General features: G+C 41.4%; 1 protein-coding gene across 2 annotated transcripts in view; it reads right to left on the bottom strand.

The window, feature by feature from the left end:
- GABRA2 (gamma-aminobutyric acid type A receptor subunit alpha2) overlaps positions 1 to 20,552 on the bottom strand; it is a 146,559-nt gene that overhangs the window by 62,785 nt on the left and 63,222 nt on the right. For both annotated transcript variants that reach the window (XM_075997938.1, XM_075997937.1), the window contains exon 4: positions 17,544 to 17,611. In XM_075997938.1, coding sequence (XP_075854053.1) covers positions 17,544 to 17,611 — 68 coding nt within the window. The remainder of the gene's footprint in view (positions 1 to 17,543; positions 17,612 to 20,552) is intronic.

Genomic DNA, 20,552 nt, shown 5'->3' with positions numbered 1-20,552 from the left:
ATGAGGAGCACAGGTAATTCTGTTTAGGGGGATAAAATGTTGCTAAGGGGTTGCTAGGGAGGATGAATGGATGGGGGAAACAGATTGATTGACTTTTAAATTAACCTGAGGGACAGGCACTATGTTTTAAATGATTTGGGCCAGGTCTGGTTGCATTCTGCAATGTACCGTGTTTCCTCGAAAATAAGACAAGGTCTTATATTTATTTGTACTCAATAAGCCCTAGGGTGTCTAGGGCTTATTTTCAGGGGATGTGTTATGTTTTTTTTAAGTACAGTACAACCATCTCCATTGATTCAAATAGAGTGAAGTCGTCTTCTTCTGGAACATCATCCTCACTCTCCAAACCCCGAATTCCATCCTGAATGTCTTGCGACTCTATTTCCTTTAGAACCACTGGCCCCGATCTCTCATGTGGAGCATTGGAGCTCTCATGGGGCAGATGAAAAGGGCTGCTCGTGTTCTTTCCCGCTCAGCGACGACACGCATGGGTTGTGCAGATGTGCTGCGTAGCCACGCCCGTCACTAGGGCTGATTTTCATAGCCACGCCCACCACTAGGGCTGATTTTCATAGCCACGCCCACCACTAGGGCTGATTTTCATAACCACGCCCACCACTAGGGCTGATTTTCATGGCCACGCCCATCACTAGGTCTTATTTTTGGGGTAGGGCTTCTATTGCACAAATGCTTAGAAATCCTGCTAGGGCTTATTTTATGGGTAGGTCTTATTTTCGGGGAAACACGGTATTGAGATAACAGGGAGAGAAAGGATCAACTACATAATCCATCAGAGAATATACAAACAACTAAAGTGCAAATTTCATAAGAAACAAACCCTAAAAAAAAAAACCTCACAAGGACGTATCAACAGGCAGTTGATATATAGCCTATATACAGCAGAAACGAGATCAACTGCCGGGTGTGACCAAGGGGTTGAAAAATCCATACACTCCAAGATTTCAAAAATTCATTCCAGCAAATTTAATCCAACTTCCCCCTTTTATAGGTAGGGTCATAGATAAATTCAGTGAATCTCCTGTTTCCATGCTTACTAGGGGCAAAACACAGACAAGGATACAGTTTTTGGTTCAATGTTTTTACCACCACTAAAAATCCCCATTTAAACAGTAAACTAATTAAGTGTTATTTCCATAATTTTTCCTGCAAACAAGGAAATGGCTCTCTATAAACCATAACACAGCTTATTATATAAACATGATTTTCAGGACATATTAATTTAGTGAAGACATCATATTCTTTACTGCCTGACAACATTAATTATATAAGTCAATGCTTGTAGCCAATTTCTAAAGAAATTTAATGTACTAAAACACAACTAAATTGCAGGACTGTCTTGAAGTAATTTCTCATTTACTTTGATATTTGAACTTTATTTAAAAGTATCAAAATCTATTTTATTATACTCTTTTTGCTAATAAAGGCTGGTTTCTCTGAGTAAATTCTAATCAGTGGATTTCTTCTATAATGAAGAAAAATGTAGTTTCTGAAGCAGATATGCAGCAATTAAAGAAACAACACCTTGGAATATACAAGAATAGTTAAGCTCAAACATTTTCAGTTAGTACTCCAAGGGGGCTAGATAACAAATTTAGCTCAGTATTTGCATTGCAAAAATTGCAAAATAGTGAGAAACTTAAGAACAGATTAGCAAAGTGTCAGTAAACATAATTGGTACAAAATCATAATGTCCTATTATAAAACGAACCTCTAACAAACAAATTGTAGGACAACACAGCTATTACATATTCTGACCACTAAGAAAGTAAGATGTTTAGGCTTTCTTTCTGAAATAAGAGCCAGGCAAGTTTCACTAACAAATTAGAAACTGATGCTGAAGATTTATATCCTAATAGTACATTATTAAATTATATCTAATAGAAGTATTTGAAATGATTAATAGTTTTATGTAGATATGTAGTGATACACTGACATAACATGCCATTTAAAATTCATAAAAACCTTATTAAATATGCAAAATTATCCCCATTTTACAGATGGGAAATACTTCAGAAGCAGTATTTGTTAAAAAGAGAGAGAGAGAGAACACGCCAAAATTTGACCTCAAATTCTATGCCTTCAAACACCATGTTCTTTTCTTTTTTTTTTTTTTTTGAGACAGAGTCTCGCTTTCTTGCCTAGGCTAGAGTGAGTGCCGTGGTGTCAGCCTAGCTCACAGCAACCTCCAACTCCTGGGCTCAAGCGATCCTCCTGCCCCAGCCTCCCGAGTAGCTGGGACTACAGGCACGAGCCACCATGCCCGGCTGATTTTTATATTATATATATCAGTTGGCCAATTAATTTCTTTCTATTTTTATGGTAGAGACGGGGTCTCGCTCAGGCTGGTTTTGAACTCCTGACCTCGAGCAATCCGCCCGCCTCGGCCTCCCAGAGTGCTAGGATGACAGGAGTGAGCCACCGCGCCCGGCCATGTTCTTTTGATTATACCATACATAAAGCAACACTTGAAGGCAAGATATGAGCGTGAAATTCTCTCCTTTTTTGTAGACAAATAAATAGATGTGACTCATGGATTATGGAAGGTTCAGGAAGTACTAAGTTTCAGGGTAGAGGCTGAAGTTTTAAAATTTCTAGAAAGGATAGTCCCTTCAATGTAATCATGTTGGAAATGCTGAATAGCCACATGCAAGATGATTATATTGGATGCTTATCTTACACCATACCCCAAAAGCAAATCAGAACAGAATAAAGACCCAAATGTAATACCTGAAACTACAAAGCACCTAGAAGAAAACATAGGGGGAAAGCTCTTTGACATTGATCTTGGCAGTGATTTTTTTTTTCTTGAATACCACACCAAAAACTCAGAAAACAAAACCAAAAATAACCAAGCCATACTATATCAAACTAAAGCGCTTCTGGATAGCAAGGAAAACAATCAATAAGATGAAAAGGCAGTCTATGGATTGGGAGAAAATACTTGCAAACCATACCTGATAAGAGAGTAATATCCAAAATACATATAAGGAACTCACACAACTCAATAGCAAAAAAACCAAATAACCTGATTAGAAATGGGCAAAAGATCTGAGTAGACATTTCTCATTTAGAAAAAAAGATATAAAAAAATGGTCAAGTGTATGAAAAGGTGTTCTAATCTCTAATCATCAGGGAAATAGAAGCAAAAAGCAAAATAAGATATCACATCACACTTATTGGGATGGTTATTATAAAAAAGATAAGAGATAAAAAGTGTTGGTCAGGGGGGTGTGGAGAAGGGAATCGTTGTACACTGTTGGTGGGTAGGTAAATAGGTGTAGCCATTACAGAAAACGGGGTGGACGTTGCTCAAACAATTAAAAACAGAACTATGGTATGACCCAGCAATATATATACATATATATTCAGCACAGGGATTGCTGGGTCATATACATTTCCCTTGGGTATATATATATATACCCAAGGGAAATGAAATCATCACTTCATAAAGATATACACCCTCTCATGTTCATTGAAGCATCACTCACAACAGCCATATCTACAGAAGCAACCTAAGGGGCTGTTCTGTTGATGAATAAATGGATAAAGAAATTGTGGCGTACACATAAAACGGAATATCATTCAGCCTTTAAAGAGAAGGTGGTCCTGACATTTGTGACAACCTGGATGAACCTGGACCAGGTCATTATGCTAAGTGGAATGAGCCAGACACAGAAAGAAAAGTACTGCAATATCTCCCTTAAATGTAAAATCTGGAAAAAAGAAAGAAAGCTGAATACACAGATACAGAGAGTACAATGGTAGCAGTTACCAGGAAAAGGGTGAGAAAAGGGAGGAAACAGGAAGATGTCAATCGAAGGGTTTACAATTGCAGATATGCAGGATGAATAAGTCTAGAGACCTAAGGTACAACATGGGAACTACAATTATAATATTTTATTGTGTATGGGAAATTTAAGTGTTATTGCTGCAAAAAAAAAAGTATGCAACATAATAGATATGTTTATTTGCTTTACTATGGTGACTATTTCATTAGATATCAGTATAGCAAAATATGATGCTGTGTACACCCTACATATATACAATAAAAATTCTTTCCACATTTAAAACTGACTCAAATACAAGACCAAAAGATACCAATAATAAAAAATTGAGTAATAAGATATTAAAAGCATGGGCTCTTAAGTCAGGTGGATCAGGCTACCTGACTTTGAGCAGTTTAGTTCATATCTCTCATCATCAGTCAACTTATCTGTAAAATGGTGATAAGAATAAAAGTAATCTCCTAGGTTTTAGTGTAAGGATGAATTGAGATAATATGTGTCAAGCTCTTCAAAAATGGTTTGCACACCAAGGAAAGTAGACTGGCAAAAGTCAAGTTCAAAAGGTACTTCTCCCTCTCCTCATATTCAACAAGGGTGGGACATCCCCATAGTAAAAGATCAGAAAGCAAAGTGGCAGGGGCAGCGACTGCATAGGATGCCACCAGAGAACAAGCCTCCTGTGTTTTTTGGTGACTGATTAATAAAGAGCTCACCGAGTAGAAAGCATAACTCTGTCCCATGAAAGAGCATGCACTTACCTACCAACTACACAAATGACATTGGGCCAGGAGAGAGCTACCTATAGAACCAGGTATGTAAGATGATATTTGCTGCTGCTTCTTTTTTTTTTTTTTTTTTTTTGAGACAGAGTCTCACTTTGTTGCCCAGGCTACAGTGAGTGCCATGGCGTCAGCCTAGCTCACAGCAACCTCCAACTCCTGGGCTCGAGCGATCCTCCTGCCTCAGCCTCCCGAGTAGCTGGGACTACAGGCATGCACTACCATGCCTGGCTAATTTTTTCTTTATATATTAGTTGGCCAATTAATTTCTTTCTATTTATAGTAGGGGGGATCTCCCTCTTGCTCAGGCTGGTTTCAAACTCCTGACCTCGAGCAATCCGCCCACCTCGGCCTCCCAGAGCGCTAGGGTTACAGGTGTGAGCCACCACGCCCGGCTAGCTGCTTCTTCTAATCTCCCTTCCCCTTGCCTCAACTTTGAAAGACCCAGAAAGAGGAGAGGAGGAGGAGATCTGTCCTGTCACCACGATGACATCCCCCTTAGCTGCGAACCAGGCTGGGGAAAGGAAAGAGCATCTCCACGGCATAAGAGATCCGTGTCTAAACTGAACTGGGCAGGACTCTTTAAGCTACGGGATGCACTGAGGCATTGCCATGATGTGGGGAAGGGAATCCCGAAGAATAAAACATTGCTGACCTCGGTCAGTGGAATTTCTAAAGCCCTTGAGATGAAGTCCAAGAACTCTCACCATCTCCGAGGACAAGCATGATTCTTCCTCCCTGCCTCTCTAGCCTCTTTTGGAGCAATCCCCTGCCACATGGGCACATGCATACACACACACACACACACACATACACACAAATCTGTGCTACACAACAGTGCCATGCCCAGGGCCTCTGCTGTGGCCATGCCATCTTACTACCGTGTTTCCCCGTAAATAAGACACAACGATAAAATAAGCCCCAGCAGGATTTCTAAGCATTTGCGCAGTAGAAGCCCTACCCCGAAAATAAGCCCTAGTGATGGGCGTGGCTATGAAAATCAGCCCTAGTGGTGGGCGTGGCTATGAAAATCAGCCCTAGTGATGGGCGTGGCTGTGAAAATCAGCCCTAGTGATGGGCGTGGCTATGAAAATCAGCCCTAGTGGTGGGCGTGGCTATGAAAATCAGCCCTGGTGATGGGCGTGGCTATGAAAATCAGCCCTAGTGATGGGCGTGGCTATGAAAATCAGCCCTAGTGATGGGCGTGGCTGCGCAGCGCATCTGCACAACCCATGCGTGTCGTCGCGGAGCGGGAAAGAACACGAGCAGCCCTTCTCATCTGCCCCGTGAGAGCTCTAGTGCTCCACAGGAGAGATCGGGGCCAGTGGTTCTAAAGGAAATAGAGTCGCAAGACATTCAGGATGGGATTCGGGGTTTGGAGAGTGATGATGATGTTCCAGAAGAGGACGACTTCACTCTATTTGAATCAATGTAGGTGGTTGTACCGTCCTTAAAAAAAAAAACACATCCCCTGAAAATAAGCCCTATGGTGTCTTATCGAGGAAAAATAAATATAAGATCCTGTCTTATTTTCCAGGGAAACACGGTATACAAATTCATGATCTCTGCTGGAGTCACTCTTCTCTCCCAGCTTTCTACGACTGGACAACTTTTATTCTACACTGAGAACAAGGACTATGATTGCCGTCTGCCATGTCGCGACACCCGCATTTTAATAAAAACTGCTCGGAGCATAGGAAATATGCAATCATTAGTCCCTGAATGGAGGGAGGAGGGGAGTCGTTGGAAATTAACTGCAGTCGTGAAGATTCTGAGCAGCCAGGTCGCTAACGGGGACGTATGAAGAAAGGGCGTCAGCAGAGGCAGACAGAAGAAGACCTCTCAGATGCCTTGTGGCAAACGGTCACCTGCACGTATTATCCTAACCCTTAAATTCGCAGGTGTGAAGTCATCTTGTGTGTGTGTTTGTACGTGTGCATCTATGTGATTACATTCAACTCATCACAGCAGGCTTTTGTTCTGCGTAATAGCTATATTTTGAAGAATGTCGACACATACCAAAAATAATAATAATAATAATAATAATAAAAAGCCATGCATGAAGTCCCCTGGTAACATAAGCTGACTACGTGTTAAGGTTTTATTTAGGTTCATGTCCACAGCTTTTGGGAAGCAATTAGCTGTAATGCCCTTCACATGGTCTGGCTATGAGTGATTTTCCAGCCTCACCTCCCCCAGAATCCCTAAGAGTCTTCCAGGCTCCAGTTATACCGAACTTTCACATTTCGCTGAACTCCACAAGCTCTTTCAATCTGTGCTAGCACATTCTTTCTTTCCGTTTGGTAGCTGGCTGACCCTGACCTGTCCTCCTCAGCTATCTTCTCTTTCTAGAAACCTTCCCAAACTCTATACACGCACCACCCAAATCCCCTGTGATAGCATATTAATCCATAAATACTACAACAAAAGCATGATCACACTGTTTGCAATGAATAATTTTTCTTAGCTTTCTCCTCCTACCCTGTGAGCAACTTGAGGGCTACGCTTATATATTCCAGCTCCTGACAATTTGACCGGCACAGAGCATATACTTAGTCAATCTTACTTGTTTTATTTTTTGAGACAGAGTCTCACTCTTTTGCCTGGGCTAGAGTGCCGTGGCGTCAGCCTCGCTCACAGCAACCCCAGACTCCTGGGCTCAAGCGATCCTCCTGCCTCAGCCTCCCGAGTAGCTGGGACTACAGGCATGCGCCACCATGCCCAGCTAATTTTTTCTATACATATTTTCAGTTGGCCAATTAATTTCTTTCTATTTCTAGTAGAGACGGGGGTCTCGCTCTTGGTTCAGGCTGGTTTCGAACTCCTGAGCTTGAGCGATCCGCCCGCCTCAGCCTCCCAGAGTGCTAGGGTGACAGGCGTGAGCCACCGCGCCCGGCCGAGTCAATCGTATTGAAATGAACAGACGCAGCCATGCCTTCTAGCAGGGCAGCCTGTGGTAAAGCACAAAGACAAGCGAAGGCTTCCATCACCCTGTGTACAATGTCATAAAAAAAAAAGCATAAAGACTGTGTGGTGGAACTGCCTCTTCGGAGTAATCTAAAAAGAAATCAGAGAAAACAAAATTGGAGCTTGGCCTCGAATAAATAAAAGATCTTCAGTTGGCAAAGGAGGAGGGAAGCATAACAAGAAAGGGGGAATAAAAAAAAAAAAAAAACATGTGGAAGGCCAGAGAGTTGTTAAAGATAATGACATGTTCTGAGAGCAGTGAGAAGTTCAATGCAATCTTTAAAAATAACAGCCTCCCTGATAGTTATAATGCTGTACAGCTAACTGCCCTGTCTCGCCTCCTCTCCGCCACACGACTAAAAAATGTTGCCTCCACTCTTCCTCACCTCCCACACACCTCCCCCCCGCTGCAATCTGCTTGCTTTTTTACCACCATCAGCAAATACTTCTGCTCTTAAACCTAAGGACTTATTTAAGCCCCTCCCTTGGCTTTTGCAAAGCTCTCCTTCCTGCACTGGCATTCTCAAGACCACATTCTCCCGGTGTTGTGGGAAACCCTTGGGAAAATCCTCCTCCTGGGATCTAAGACTTTTCCATGCCTGTCAACAAGCCACATGTGGTGCTATCTCCTGGAAAATGCATGAGAGTAACACCAACGAACAAGATCTACTATTCTTAACCTAAAAGCATGCAAGTTCTCTACGGCTCTCCCAAAAAGGCAGGCTACCCACTTGAAACCCAGGAAAAGGACATGCAACCTCTTGTCATTTTTATTTTAAGCATCGCTTCGTGTTCAGAAATCATGTTTGTTGTGCAGTTTATACAGATGAATGGGTAGGATGAGAGGAAATTCCATTCTGTGTCCTTTGGAAAGCAAGAGAATTACGAGCGGACCTACTAAGTTCCATAACCCTCCTCCTCTAGCAGGGTACCGTGTTTCCCCCAAAATAAGACCTAAGACCTACCCACAAAATAAGCCCTAGCAGGATTTCTAAGCATTTGTGCAAAAGAAGCCCTACCCTGAAAATAAGACCTAGTGATGGGCGTGGCTACACAGTGCATCTACACAACTGCACAACCCATGCATGTCATTGTGGAGCGGGAATGAACACGAGCAGCCCTTCTCATCTGCCCCGTGAGAGCTCTAGTGCTCCACAGGAGAGATCGGGGCCAATGATTCTAAAGGAAATAGAGTCGCAAGAAATTCAGGATGGAATTCGGGCTTTGGAGAGTGGTGATGATGTTCCAGAAGAAGACGACTTCACTCTATTTGAATCAATGTAGATTGTTGTACCGTCCTTAAAAAAAATAACACATCCCCTGAAAATAAGCCCTAGGAAAAATAAATATAAGACCCTGTCTTATTTTTGGGGAAACACGGTAATTGATGGAGTCAAACTACCTTTATTTGCTCTCTTTTCTAGAATGGTTTCCCCACTCCCTACATGAGGTTTTACTGTGGGCAAAACCTATGGTTTCATCTCATTGCCCAATGGGCCACCCACCTCAGTCTATAGAAGACGGTCCTTGCAGGTGGCTGAGGTACAGATGTCTGACTGTGCGTGACTACATCTGATAAGGGCTAAAAGGTGGCAGTCTCTGACTCTTCTTCGAAAGGATCAAAGCACGGCTTAGCTCAGAGAAGGAAATCAGCCTTCATTTCGGTAGACATCCATGGTTGCTTCTTCTACGATCTTCTTTATCCTCTTTCTGTCCTTTCAATCTAGGTGTTCTAGAGTCTCTATGAAAGTTTGATGACTATTTCACTCTAACCTCTTTCTTTCTACAATTACACTACGTATGCCTGTGATTTCAACGACCACCAGACAGCACCAAAACTATCTCCACGCTAAGCCCCTCCACTGAGCCTCAGTCCTATGTCTGCTACCTAGATATCTCCAACTAAACAGACTCCAACTCAACATGTGCACGACAAATATACATTCCCCAAGCAACAAAACAAAGAAAAATGTTCCTCCTCTGTTGTACATCCCAATGAATGGTATCACTATCCAACCAAGACCCTAAGCCTTCATCCTATACTTCTTCATCAACCTCTGCATCCAACGGATCACAAAGAACTTTTAAATATTTTCCGTTCTCTCCATCTTTAGCATCACTACCATGGACCAATCAATCCACAAGCATCTCTTTCCCAGAATACAACAGCTTTATAAATAGCTTTTCCTTTCTTCGTCCTCTAATATAAATTATTGGATTGTAGAAAATCTGACACTGACACGTGCCCGGTACCTTTCCCCCAACCCTCCACCAATCTTGCGATGGATTTTTGCTGCTCTTCACATGAAGTCGAGTATCTGAACCTACTAACATGCAGACTTTCATGCCCCATAAACTAGTAATTAAGGGTCCACAGATTTTTAGGTGAAGTCCCAAAAAACAACTGCTTTGATAAATACTTCGGGTGATTCCAATGCAGGTGTTTATAAAACACATTTTGTGGAACATTATTATAAATTCTAGTAGGGTGCCAAAAATATATTTGACAAATGAATGCATGTTCCCCAAGTCTAGTTCCCAACTTTCCAAAATACCAATAAGATTCTAGTAACCAACTTCTTACATGCCACCTTCGAAGTAAATATTATTAGCTTACTTTTTCACAGTGTTTGCCGTTTTTATCAGAGGTGTTCTTAGCCAGCTGCATTTACAAATGTTCATGGCAACCTCTGATAAAAGATAACAGATTAAGTGCAGTGCCAATTCTCAACCAGATATTAGGATCTAATAACTTTCTAAACCTCCCTGTGATGTTAACTACTGAACTATGTAATATTCCAATAGTGTCTGAAGATTCTAAGAGATAATGCACTCTGTTTTTATAGATGGAGGAAAGTATTAACCAAAGGGACCAATTTAGTCAATAAACCAAGGTCACACTGATCAGACTGCCTGCTTCTTAATAGCCTAATGGTAAACTCTGGATCAGAAATCCCAAGATGACTTTGAAGTCTCCATTGTTCAAGATCTAACCCTAACACTTAGCAAGAGACAACCATTTGCACTGAGGTTCTTGGTATAGGCTTAGGTGGAATAATTGATAGCTATAATATTTATGCCTAAAGAATATACACACACAATGAAAATGTTTACCAATATAGGAAAATAAATCTTATACAGAAACCTAAGAAAAAAGAAAAAAAGCAACCAGAAGAGTTAGAAATTGCTAACATGCAAACGCCTACGACAAACTGTAAATTGTCAGCTACTAGGACATTCAAAAGTTTAATTACCTTCCTTCTTACCCATGAATTTTTTAAATGTTGAAATAAAAGATTTTTAACTTAATTGCAGACCCTGTAATTAGAATCTTTAATTATAATTTATAGCTACAACTTTCTTTGGACAATTATACTGGCTAATCACCACAAGATAGCAGAGTGTGTGTGTGTGTGTGTGTGTGTGTGTGTGTGTGTGTGTGTGTGTGTGTGTGTGTGTTCTTTTGGCTCTTAATTCTTTTTGCTATGCTGCTTTCTTCTCTCAGGCTAATGTCACAACCAATCTGTGTCACAGGCCTGAACAGGAGAACTTAGCGGCTTAGGTTTTGCTATTGAGTATACACAATACATTAAAATAAGAGTGTATCACCTAAGCTACTAAAAATAAAATTAAATTTATTCTTTACTTTTTTCCCATTAACAAATTGGCTTCTGTAAGACATTCACTAGATATTTCCATATCTGCTTTGACCTACAGTTAATAAGATGGGTGTGCTTTCTTTTCCCATAAGGAGATATATATATATATATATTTTCTATTTAGAGTGTCACAGTCAAGTTTTATTTCCTGACCTGGCCATCCATACTAAACAAAAATTCAAACTTTGCTCATTAAATTGTCTTGCTTTCCACTAAAAGCAATATCAAGATTGAAATAATGCCTTTTGATCATCATGAAGACAAAATAATTTCTCTTTACAAAATGTATGTATGTTTTTATTTATTTTTATAGTTTTTTGAGACAGGGTCACGGTCTGTCACCAGGGCTGGAGTGCAGTAGTGTGATCGTAGCTCACTACAGCCTCGAACCCCTGGGCTCAAGCGATCCTCCTGCCTCAGCCTCCTGAGTACCTGGGACTGCAGGCACCTGCCACCACACCCAGCTAATGCTTTTATTTTTTATTTTTTTCTAGAAGCAGAGTCTTGCTGTGCTGTCCAGGCTGGTCTCCAACTCCTTGCCTCAAGTGACCCTCCCACCTTGAGGCCAGGAGCACTGAGATTACAAAGCACTGGGATTACAGGCACGAGCCACAGTACCTGGCCATATATAGGTCTTTTAATCTAGTGCCATCTTCCCTAATAGACTTAAAATGTGGGTAAATATGTGTGTGTGTGTGTGTGTGTGTTACATGTACATATAGATTATATTGGACTTTGATGTTCCCCATTTCATTTTTCTTCTGTAGATTGGGACAAACATCACACAGCACCTGTTGGGTTATCAAACTCTCTCCTGGTCCTCACACTACACCCCCTGCATTACGCACTATCAATCACCTACGCCAGCTGTCAGAGCATCACCTCTCATGCCAAGTCACCGTCCTTTCCTTTCCTTTGTGCTCTAGGAGGTGGACTCCGTACACATCGCTCCTTTGCCAGCTTCTACAGTGTCGGGCTTTGTCAACAGAGAGCGCTGGAGGAACACTCTAATGCCATACCAAGAGAAGGGAGCTTTCCATTCCTCCCTTCCTGGGTCAGGCGCACTGTCGTTCTTCGGCAAACCTTCTGATGACCGGCACAGTACCGTGTTTCCCCGAAAATAAGACAGGGTCTTATAGTTATTTTTCCTCAAGAAGACACCCTAAGGCTTATTTTCAGGGGATGTGTTATTTTTTTTTTTTTTAAGTACAGTACAACAATCTCCATTGATTCAAATAGAGTGAAGTCGTCTTCTTCTGGAACATCATCCTCACTCTCCAAACCCCGAATCCCATCCTGAATGTCTTGTGACTCGATTTCCCTTAGAACCATCAGCCCCGATCTCTCCTGTGGAGCACTAGAGCTCTCACGGGGCGGATGAGAAGGGCTGCTCGTGTTCTTTCCCGCTCAGCGATGACACGCATGGGTTGTGCAGATGAGCTGCGCAGCCACGCCCATCACTAGGGCTGATTTTCATAGCCATGCCCATCACCAGGGCTGATTTTCATAGCCACGCCAATCACCAGGGCTGATTTTCATAGCCACGCCCATCACCAGGGCTGATTTTCATAGCCATGCCCATCACTAGGGCTGATTTTCATAGCCATGCCCGTCACGAGGGCTTATTTTCAGGGTAGGGCTTCTATTGCGCACATGCTCAGACATCCTGCTGGGGTTTATTTTATGGGTAGGTCTTATTTTTGGGGAAACACGGTATGAGTTTCCAGCCACCAGGCAGAATATTTCTACAGACCAGCTTCAGCATATACCCCACACGCCTCTTCACCACCAGCAGCTGCATGTTTCTGTGGCAACCCCATCCTTTCCAGTGAGGGCTGAATTCACTGGCCTTGAGGGGCAAGGACTCTCTTCCAAGTCCTCAGTTTCTCTCTGGCTTAGGACATTGAACTCCTGGCAGCAGGTGCTCTGTCTGCATTTGCAAATTCTGTATTGCCTAGAATCTTCTTTTACCTTTTTGAAAATTATTATTTAACTACCTTTTACTAGTTAATAGTTCTTTATATTAGATGTTCCCTGTTCAAATTACTGTTAGGGGTTCTGTCCTCCAAACAGACTCTGCTGATATAGTATGTTCCCACGCGGTGGTTTTGTGATTAATTAGACTTCCTCCAAAAGCACCAGTGGTAAGACTGAGTTATAGGAGATGATCAAAGATGGGAATAAAGTAGGAAACCTGACATGACTAAAGACGTATTTGGAATGTTTTTCGGCTGGGTGCATTAAGGGAAATGTATCAGAGCCTGTCTAGAGCCTGCAAACCTTTCAAGAGCCTTTGGAGATGTTGAATATGTATTGCATTTTTGAGAATATATCTATATTTGGGGAGTTGCTCGAGGCTTCTTGGATCTGGCTCTGGGTCATGCTCTTCAAATGTGGCTCAGAATAAACCTCTTTAAATTATTAAACAAAGAGAATATATTTATATATGGATGTGTACACATGTACACAAGAATTCTGAAATATAAAAAGAAAACTAAAAAAACCAAAATGAGTGTTTTTTTTTTTATTTTTTTTATTTAAATGTTGTCAACTGCAATTCCACTCAACTCAATTCAGCTTATACATAGTTGGGAATGTGAGTGCATTTCAATGTTTATTATAATTTATGTAGGCTTCCCTAAAATAAGAAAGTGTATCTTGAGCTTGCTAATTTTTTTTTTTAAGTTTGGGTTCAATTCACTGATGATACCAAAGCGGTTTTAGTTCAATTCAGACATGAAGGAGTTCATTTAAATTTGTTCTATTGCTAATGACTGCACACAAAACACCAGCTACTGACTTCTAAAATATGCATCAGTGATCTCAAAGAGTGGTTTGAACAAGAAGAGGTAGAGGATTAGTCTAATCCATTATCACTACTGAAAAACAAACGACTTCCTACATTTTCCAAAAATATATGACCTGGATTTGTCTAAAATCCCCAAATACCAAACAAGTCTTGCTAGAAATATATGTGTTTATTTGTATGTAAGTATATATGTATACATTTTTTTACTTTTTTTATTTTAAAATTAAAATAACTTTAATTTTTTCTTTTTTTTACCCAGAAGTATCTTATCAACCAATTTATGCATATATTTTTTATTTATATTTTTAGGTAAAATCATTTTGCCAAACAAGAATAAAAATTTCAATGCAGTAACTGGTAATACTAATATTCACAACATGAAAAAATCTACACTGAAAACATACTAATATTTTGGGTTCCTGTATTGCTTGCCTTTGTGTTTTGGGTGGTAATAGACAGAAAGGTAGTCATGTAAGAGTCATCATTTATATAATATTCTGCCAGTTTTTCAATGTAGTCCTTGACAAAATTCTGACTCTATTTGATCCTACATAGAAGTTAGGTGATCATTCTCACTGTGTCTCTCTAACATTTGGGAGCACTTGTTAACACACGCTTCCCCAAGACTGGCCGGGCGCGGTGGCTCACGCCTGTAATCCTAGCACTCTGGGAGACCAAGGCGGGCGGATCGCTCAAGGTCAGGAGTTTGAAACCAGCCTGAGCAAGAGTGAGACCCTATCTCTACTAAAAATAGAAAGAAATCAATTGGCCAGTTAAAATGTACACATAGAAAAAATTAGCCGGGCGTGGTGGCACATGCCTGTAGTCCCAGCTACTCGGGAGGCTGAGGCAGGAGGATCGCTTGAGCCCAGGAGTGTGAGGTTGCTGTGAGCTAGGCTGACGCCATGGCACTCACTCTAGCCTGGGCAACAGAGTGAGACTCTGTCTCAAAAAAAATAAATAAGTAAAAATAAAAAAGACAAGCTTCACCAAGACAAAAAGCATTTACCAAAATGGGATTATCTTTACAGCCAACTCATCACGTTTGGGAAATACTCTCTTGCTACATATGTCTGTGTCATGTTTCAAGGTCCCCTCCATTTAAGTTGAGCCCGTGGAAAGAAACAGATTAACATTTCAGGTCAAAACATATGACAATGCAAAGTGAGCAAGGGAGGTTTATGCTGAAGAGTGAGATTTTTCTCCTTCCAGAATTATACGTAAGACCCAGAGTTGAAGGGGAGAAAACAAAACAAAACATTTAAATCTTCTCATTCTAATTTCAAAGCACTTTTTAAAGATCTGCCAGCACCAACTACCTCCCCAAAGGTGAGGATCACCCCGCAACCCCACGTGTTAGGTGGATGGCAAGGGATTCCCGATCTCCTAGGGACAAAAGTGGGTAACGCCCGCCATTCACCACCTCCCAAAACGGGCTTTCAGAGAGGCTCATGGGAGATCTGCATGTCACGTGACTCGACTCAGGTCATGTGACTCCCAACTGTCCAATTAGAATGGTTCCATGGTTACCTCTGAATACCACAATGGAAGCCCCACTCCAGGGTCAATAAAACAAGAGGCAGACCATAACCAAGCCCACTTTTTTGCGCCCTTCCATTTGTTCTCTCTTTGCTGTGACAATGGGTCCAGTCGTCATCTGTGGCGTTGTTATGTGCCAGGCTCTGTAAACCTACATCTTCTTGCTCTTGCCCGACAATCCTATCTTTCTCTCCTCCATGAGCCTCGTCTTCGAGCTTGCCTCACTTTGGGGCATCTGGTCGTTCTTCGGCCAGGAGCGCACCAAGAACCGACATTTGAGACTAAACCCTGAGGGACTTGGAACCGTGACTGGGACGTCTCTCTCTCTCTCTCTCTCTCTCTCTGGGCCAGCCTCGCTCTTCATCTCCCTACCCTTGTTTTCCCTCTTCCACCCTGGCTGTTTCTGTGGCTGAAATTGTGAGGCGCCAGGTCTAACACCCACTTCAGTACGAGAAAAGGACTGTGAGGTCTCACGAATGGCTGTGATGGAAGAAAAATAATTTTTTTTTTTTTTAATGATGAAAGAGTCATCTCGACCTCCTAATGGAAAGGGAGAGAGGCGCAGGTCAGTCGGCTGATAATGTTTACGAGAACCGGCAAAAAGGAAATACTTCTTGCTTCGTTGGTTTATCCAGGTGGGTTCATCCCCAGACTTCTAGACTCTCCCCTTCGGTCGTCAGAGAGAGGGAAGAATCTAGAAAGAAATGATACGTGGGGGGTAACAGGGCAACGAAGAGACAATGGCATCTCCTCTCATTCTCGTCGTTGGACCGTAAGGAAGACCCACCAGGCCCTGGAGAGATGGATGCCGGAGAGGTGAGTGAGATCATGAACCCACAAACTTGGCAAAGCGGTGGCCTGGGACAGGACATGCTTACATCTGGGGAGTGCAGAGCTAGGCAGGCATCAGCTGAGAGATGAGGCAGAGCCAACAGGTATCGATGGACGAAATGTTATCTCAACAAAAATTTCTATTGCAGAGCACTACAATTAACTTTAGAAGTGGAGGACTGATCATTAAAATATTTTATCTTTGGTGATTCTAGCCTATCCGTTTCCAAAGCGCCGGACTCATTTCTCTCTCCTACCCACCTCATTTCAAAGAAAAATAAATATTAATGACACTAGTTGTATAAAATCCAAGAGTATCAGTGCATTCTCATTTTCTTTAGACTGATTCATATATGTATACTTAGTATGCAGATTATATGTACTACATGTGTGTAGATAGTATGACAAGGCACTCACCTTGCTCAAAGGCAATCAGAAATTGTTCATGTACAACACAGTGAAATCATTCATGTGTCTATGAAACTGTACCGAATTTACTCGTGGAAATCCACACAGATGCCTTAATACTAGAAAATTTTTCTTATAATACGATTATTTATATTTAAACAATTGTTAGGGTTTTTTTGTTTTTGTTTTTGTTTTGAGACAAAGCCTCACTCTGTTGCCCAGGCTAGAGTGCCGTGGCATCAGCCTAGCTCACAGCAACCTCAAACTCCTGGGCTCAAGCGATCCTTCTGCCTCAGCCTCCCGAGCAGCTGGGACTACAGGCATGCGCCACCATGCCCGGCTAATTTTTTCTATATATTTTTAGTTAGCCAGTTAATTTCTTTCTATTTTTTTTAGTAGAGATGGGGTCTCGCTCTTGCTCAGGCTGGTTTCGAACTCCTGAGCTTGAGCAATCCACCCAACTCGGCCTCCCAGAGTGCTAGGATTACAGTTCACGAGCCACCCCACCCGGCCTAAGTAGACAGGTTTTGAAGAGACTATAAAAGGCTAATCTGAACACTCTAGCTGGAAGTGGGTATTACAGACACAACCAGGTTAACATCCATACTTCTCTGTTGTACATTTGGGCAGACTAAATAGATATGAGACAGATAACGTAATTCCATGACAGTCAAAACACTTGTTTATTCTACCCTCCCAATTCCCATTATATGAAATGAAAATACTAATTTAATGAAAAACTCACCATATCTGTATCTGAGACAGGGCCAAAACTGGTCACGTAGATGTTAGTGAAGACTTCGGTAATACTGTCTGATATGAGAAAAGAGATTGAATATAGATATTATATAATAAGAGCCACAAAAGAGAGAAGGGGTTGAGTATAAGGTACGGTTCGAAAGCTGTTGTCATAAATTCAGGAGTTTTGCATTTTGCTTTCTTGTCAACTTTCACAGCCAACAAAAAATAGCAATACTGCTCAGTTATTTCATAGGTTCTCACCATGCAAATGCAAAATGCCTAGAAGTATTATGACATTCTTACTTGGAAACCATAGTGTATTAGCACATCCTGTTCTAAGACATATTGGTCAGAATGAATAGTTTCCTAGAAACCATCTTAAGTGAACTTGTTTCCAATAAATCTACCACCAGTACTAAAAATAAAATACAGCTATTGTTTGGTATAGTCCTAAAATGATGTTTAAATATTTCAGATGGTATTTCATCATGGCAAAGGTTCAGTTTCTAGATGGTAAATCAGTGTATCTTCTCCAAAAAGCACAAAAATAGATTGTTCATCATTATACATAAATATAATTCATATTAATATAAAAAGTTTTATTTTATGACATAAAAATAAAATACTTTAATTAATCACAATGAATCACTTCCAAACCAACTTGATTTTAAATGTATTTAAGAATGTCTGAAAAGCTAAGGTTGAATTAAATTGAACTCTAAAATTATGTAACATATTAACTGTAACTACTATTAACTAGATTAGCCCTATTAACCAGGTGATTTAGATCTTTGATTTTAAATAAAGCCCAATGGTGCTGGGGGAAAAAGCTCAAAGGATTTAAAAACAAAAACTCTTTCAATGTCCTTGTAGGAGGAAAAAATACATTATTAATTATTAATCTCTATCATCATGAGCTAAATCTTTTGCCAACCAACTGTCAAATATGTAATCTACACAAATATGTAATCTACACAAATATGTAATCTACTAAACTTTAATTTACAACCATTGAAGAGTGTAAAATTGTATCTGGGATATGACTCCACTAGCAGCGGTCCCCAACCTTTTTGCCGCCAGGGACTGGTTTCATGGAAGACAATATTTCCACCAAAAGGTGGGGTGGTGGGAGAGGGAGGGACAGGCCTGGAGCTCAGGTGATGCCAGTGACGGGGAGGAGCAGCTGTAATGACAAATGAAGCTTTGCTGGCTTGCCCACTGCTCACCTCCTGCTGTGCACCCCCAGTTCCTAAATTTCATAAAAGACAATTATGGGGGGCAGGGCGCGATGGCTCACGCTTGTCATCCTAGCACTCTGGGAGGCCAAGGTGGGCGGATCGCTCAAGCTCAGGAGTTGGAAACCAGCCTGAGCAAGAGCGAGACCTTGTCTCCACTAATAAAGAGTAGAAAGAAATTAATTGGCTACATAAAAATATATAGAAAAAACAATTAGCCGGGCATGGTGGCACATGCCTGTAGTCCCAGCTACTTAGGAGGCTGAGGCAGGAGGATCGCTTGAGCCCAGGAGTCTGAGGTTGCTGTGAGCTAGGCTGATGCCACGGCACTCTAGCCAGGGCGACAGAGTGAGACTCTGTCTCAAAAACAAAACAAGACAATTATAGGGGGGTGGAGCGGAGCTCTGAGCCCAGGTCCCTAACTGGAAGCAGCCCAGGGGTTGGGGACCATGGCACTAAGGCAAGAATAAAAACTAAAAAGGACTTTGAACAAACAGAGTAGATGCTGAATGCCTACTACAGGCCAGATACTCTTTAAAGGACTTGAAATATAATAATCTGCGTGATGAACCTAGGTGTTAAGTTCCCTGTTATCGTACATGTGTACAGTGATGCACAGAAAAGTAAGCAAATCTGCCCAAGAGCCAAAGCTAATAGAGCAGATCCAGCCAAGTTTCTAGAACCCAAGTTTCTAGGCACTCAGGCTAAACTAAAGCATTGCACCAGCCAATGATAAAGCTGAAACTAAAAGTAGTTTCTTAGTAACCTACATTTCTATTCACCAGAATGCCCTGTGCCCAGGGCATAGTTAGTGTTCCAAATAAATACATTCACTCAACTTTAATTTGCATACCATCTTCTCCCTAAAAGTGTATTTATGAAATTCTATTATAGAAACCATTTTAAACACAACTATATTAGGTCATTACGTGTGAAATATCCGATTCCCTTAACTGCCAAGCTTGGAAGTTAATACCTCTGACATTTCACTCTGACATTTCTTTGTTTCCTGTTGTGAAGGTACACCCCGCAGTCTTTCAAACACACACCACGGTGGCTTGCGATTTAGCTCTCACATTTTTTTAGAGCGATTTTTATGGAACCACGGCTAAGAAAAAAAATTCATGTTATTTTTGAATGTGAGTTCCATCATGGAACCAATACAGTGTAGACAGCTGGAAATATCACTGAAGAGTTTGGGAAGGGTGTGGCTGACGAACGCACAATACATTCATGGCTGGAGACAATTCCATCCCGGTGATTTTAGTTTTCGAAAGTGAGCCACGTGGGTGACCTGAGACCACGGTGGGTCACGGTGAGCTGAAAGCAGTAGCAGAAGCGAATCCATCTCAACCTGTGCGTGCATCAGCAGCAAGGTTTGACGTTACTGTTCCAGCAATATTGGGCGATTTGAAACAAATGGGCAAGGTGGAGAAGCTGGGTGGATGGGTTCTGCATGAATTCAACGAGCATCAGAAGAGAAACCATCTTGAAGCTCACCTTTGCTTGCTGTCACGACATGAAGGTGGACCATTTCCACGCTGCATTGTTAACACGCGATGAAAAATGGATTCTTTTTGACAACCGCGAGCATTCGGCACAAGGGTTGGATAAGGTGCCAGAACACTGTCTAAAGCCAAATATTCTTCGGAAAAAAAAAAGTTAATGTTTCCTATTTAGTAGTCCAGTGCTGGTATTATCCATAACAGCTTCATGAAACCTGGTCAACTGATTACAGTGGATGTCTACTACAACCAGCTGGGTGGAATGATGAGGAT

This window comes from Microcebus murinus, chromosome 26 (assembly GCF_040939455.1).
Source record: "Microcebus murinus isolate Inina chromosome 26, M.murinus_Inina_mat1.0, whole genome shotgun sequence".
NCBI lineage: Eukaryota > Metazoa > Chordata > Mammalia > Primates > Cheirogaleidae > Microcebus > Microcebus murinus.
Note: the sequence above shows the minus strand (reverse complement) of the source record. Positions and strands in the feature narration are given on the sequence as shown.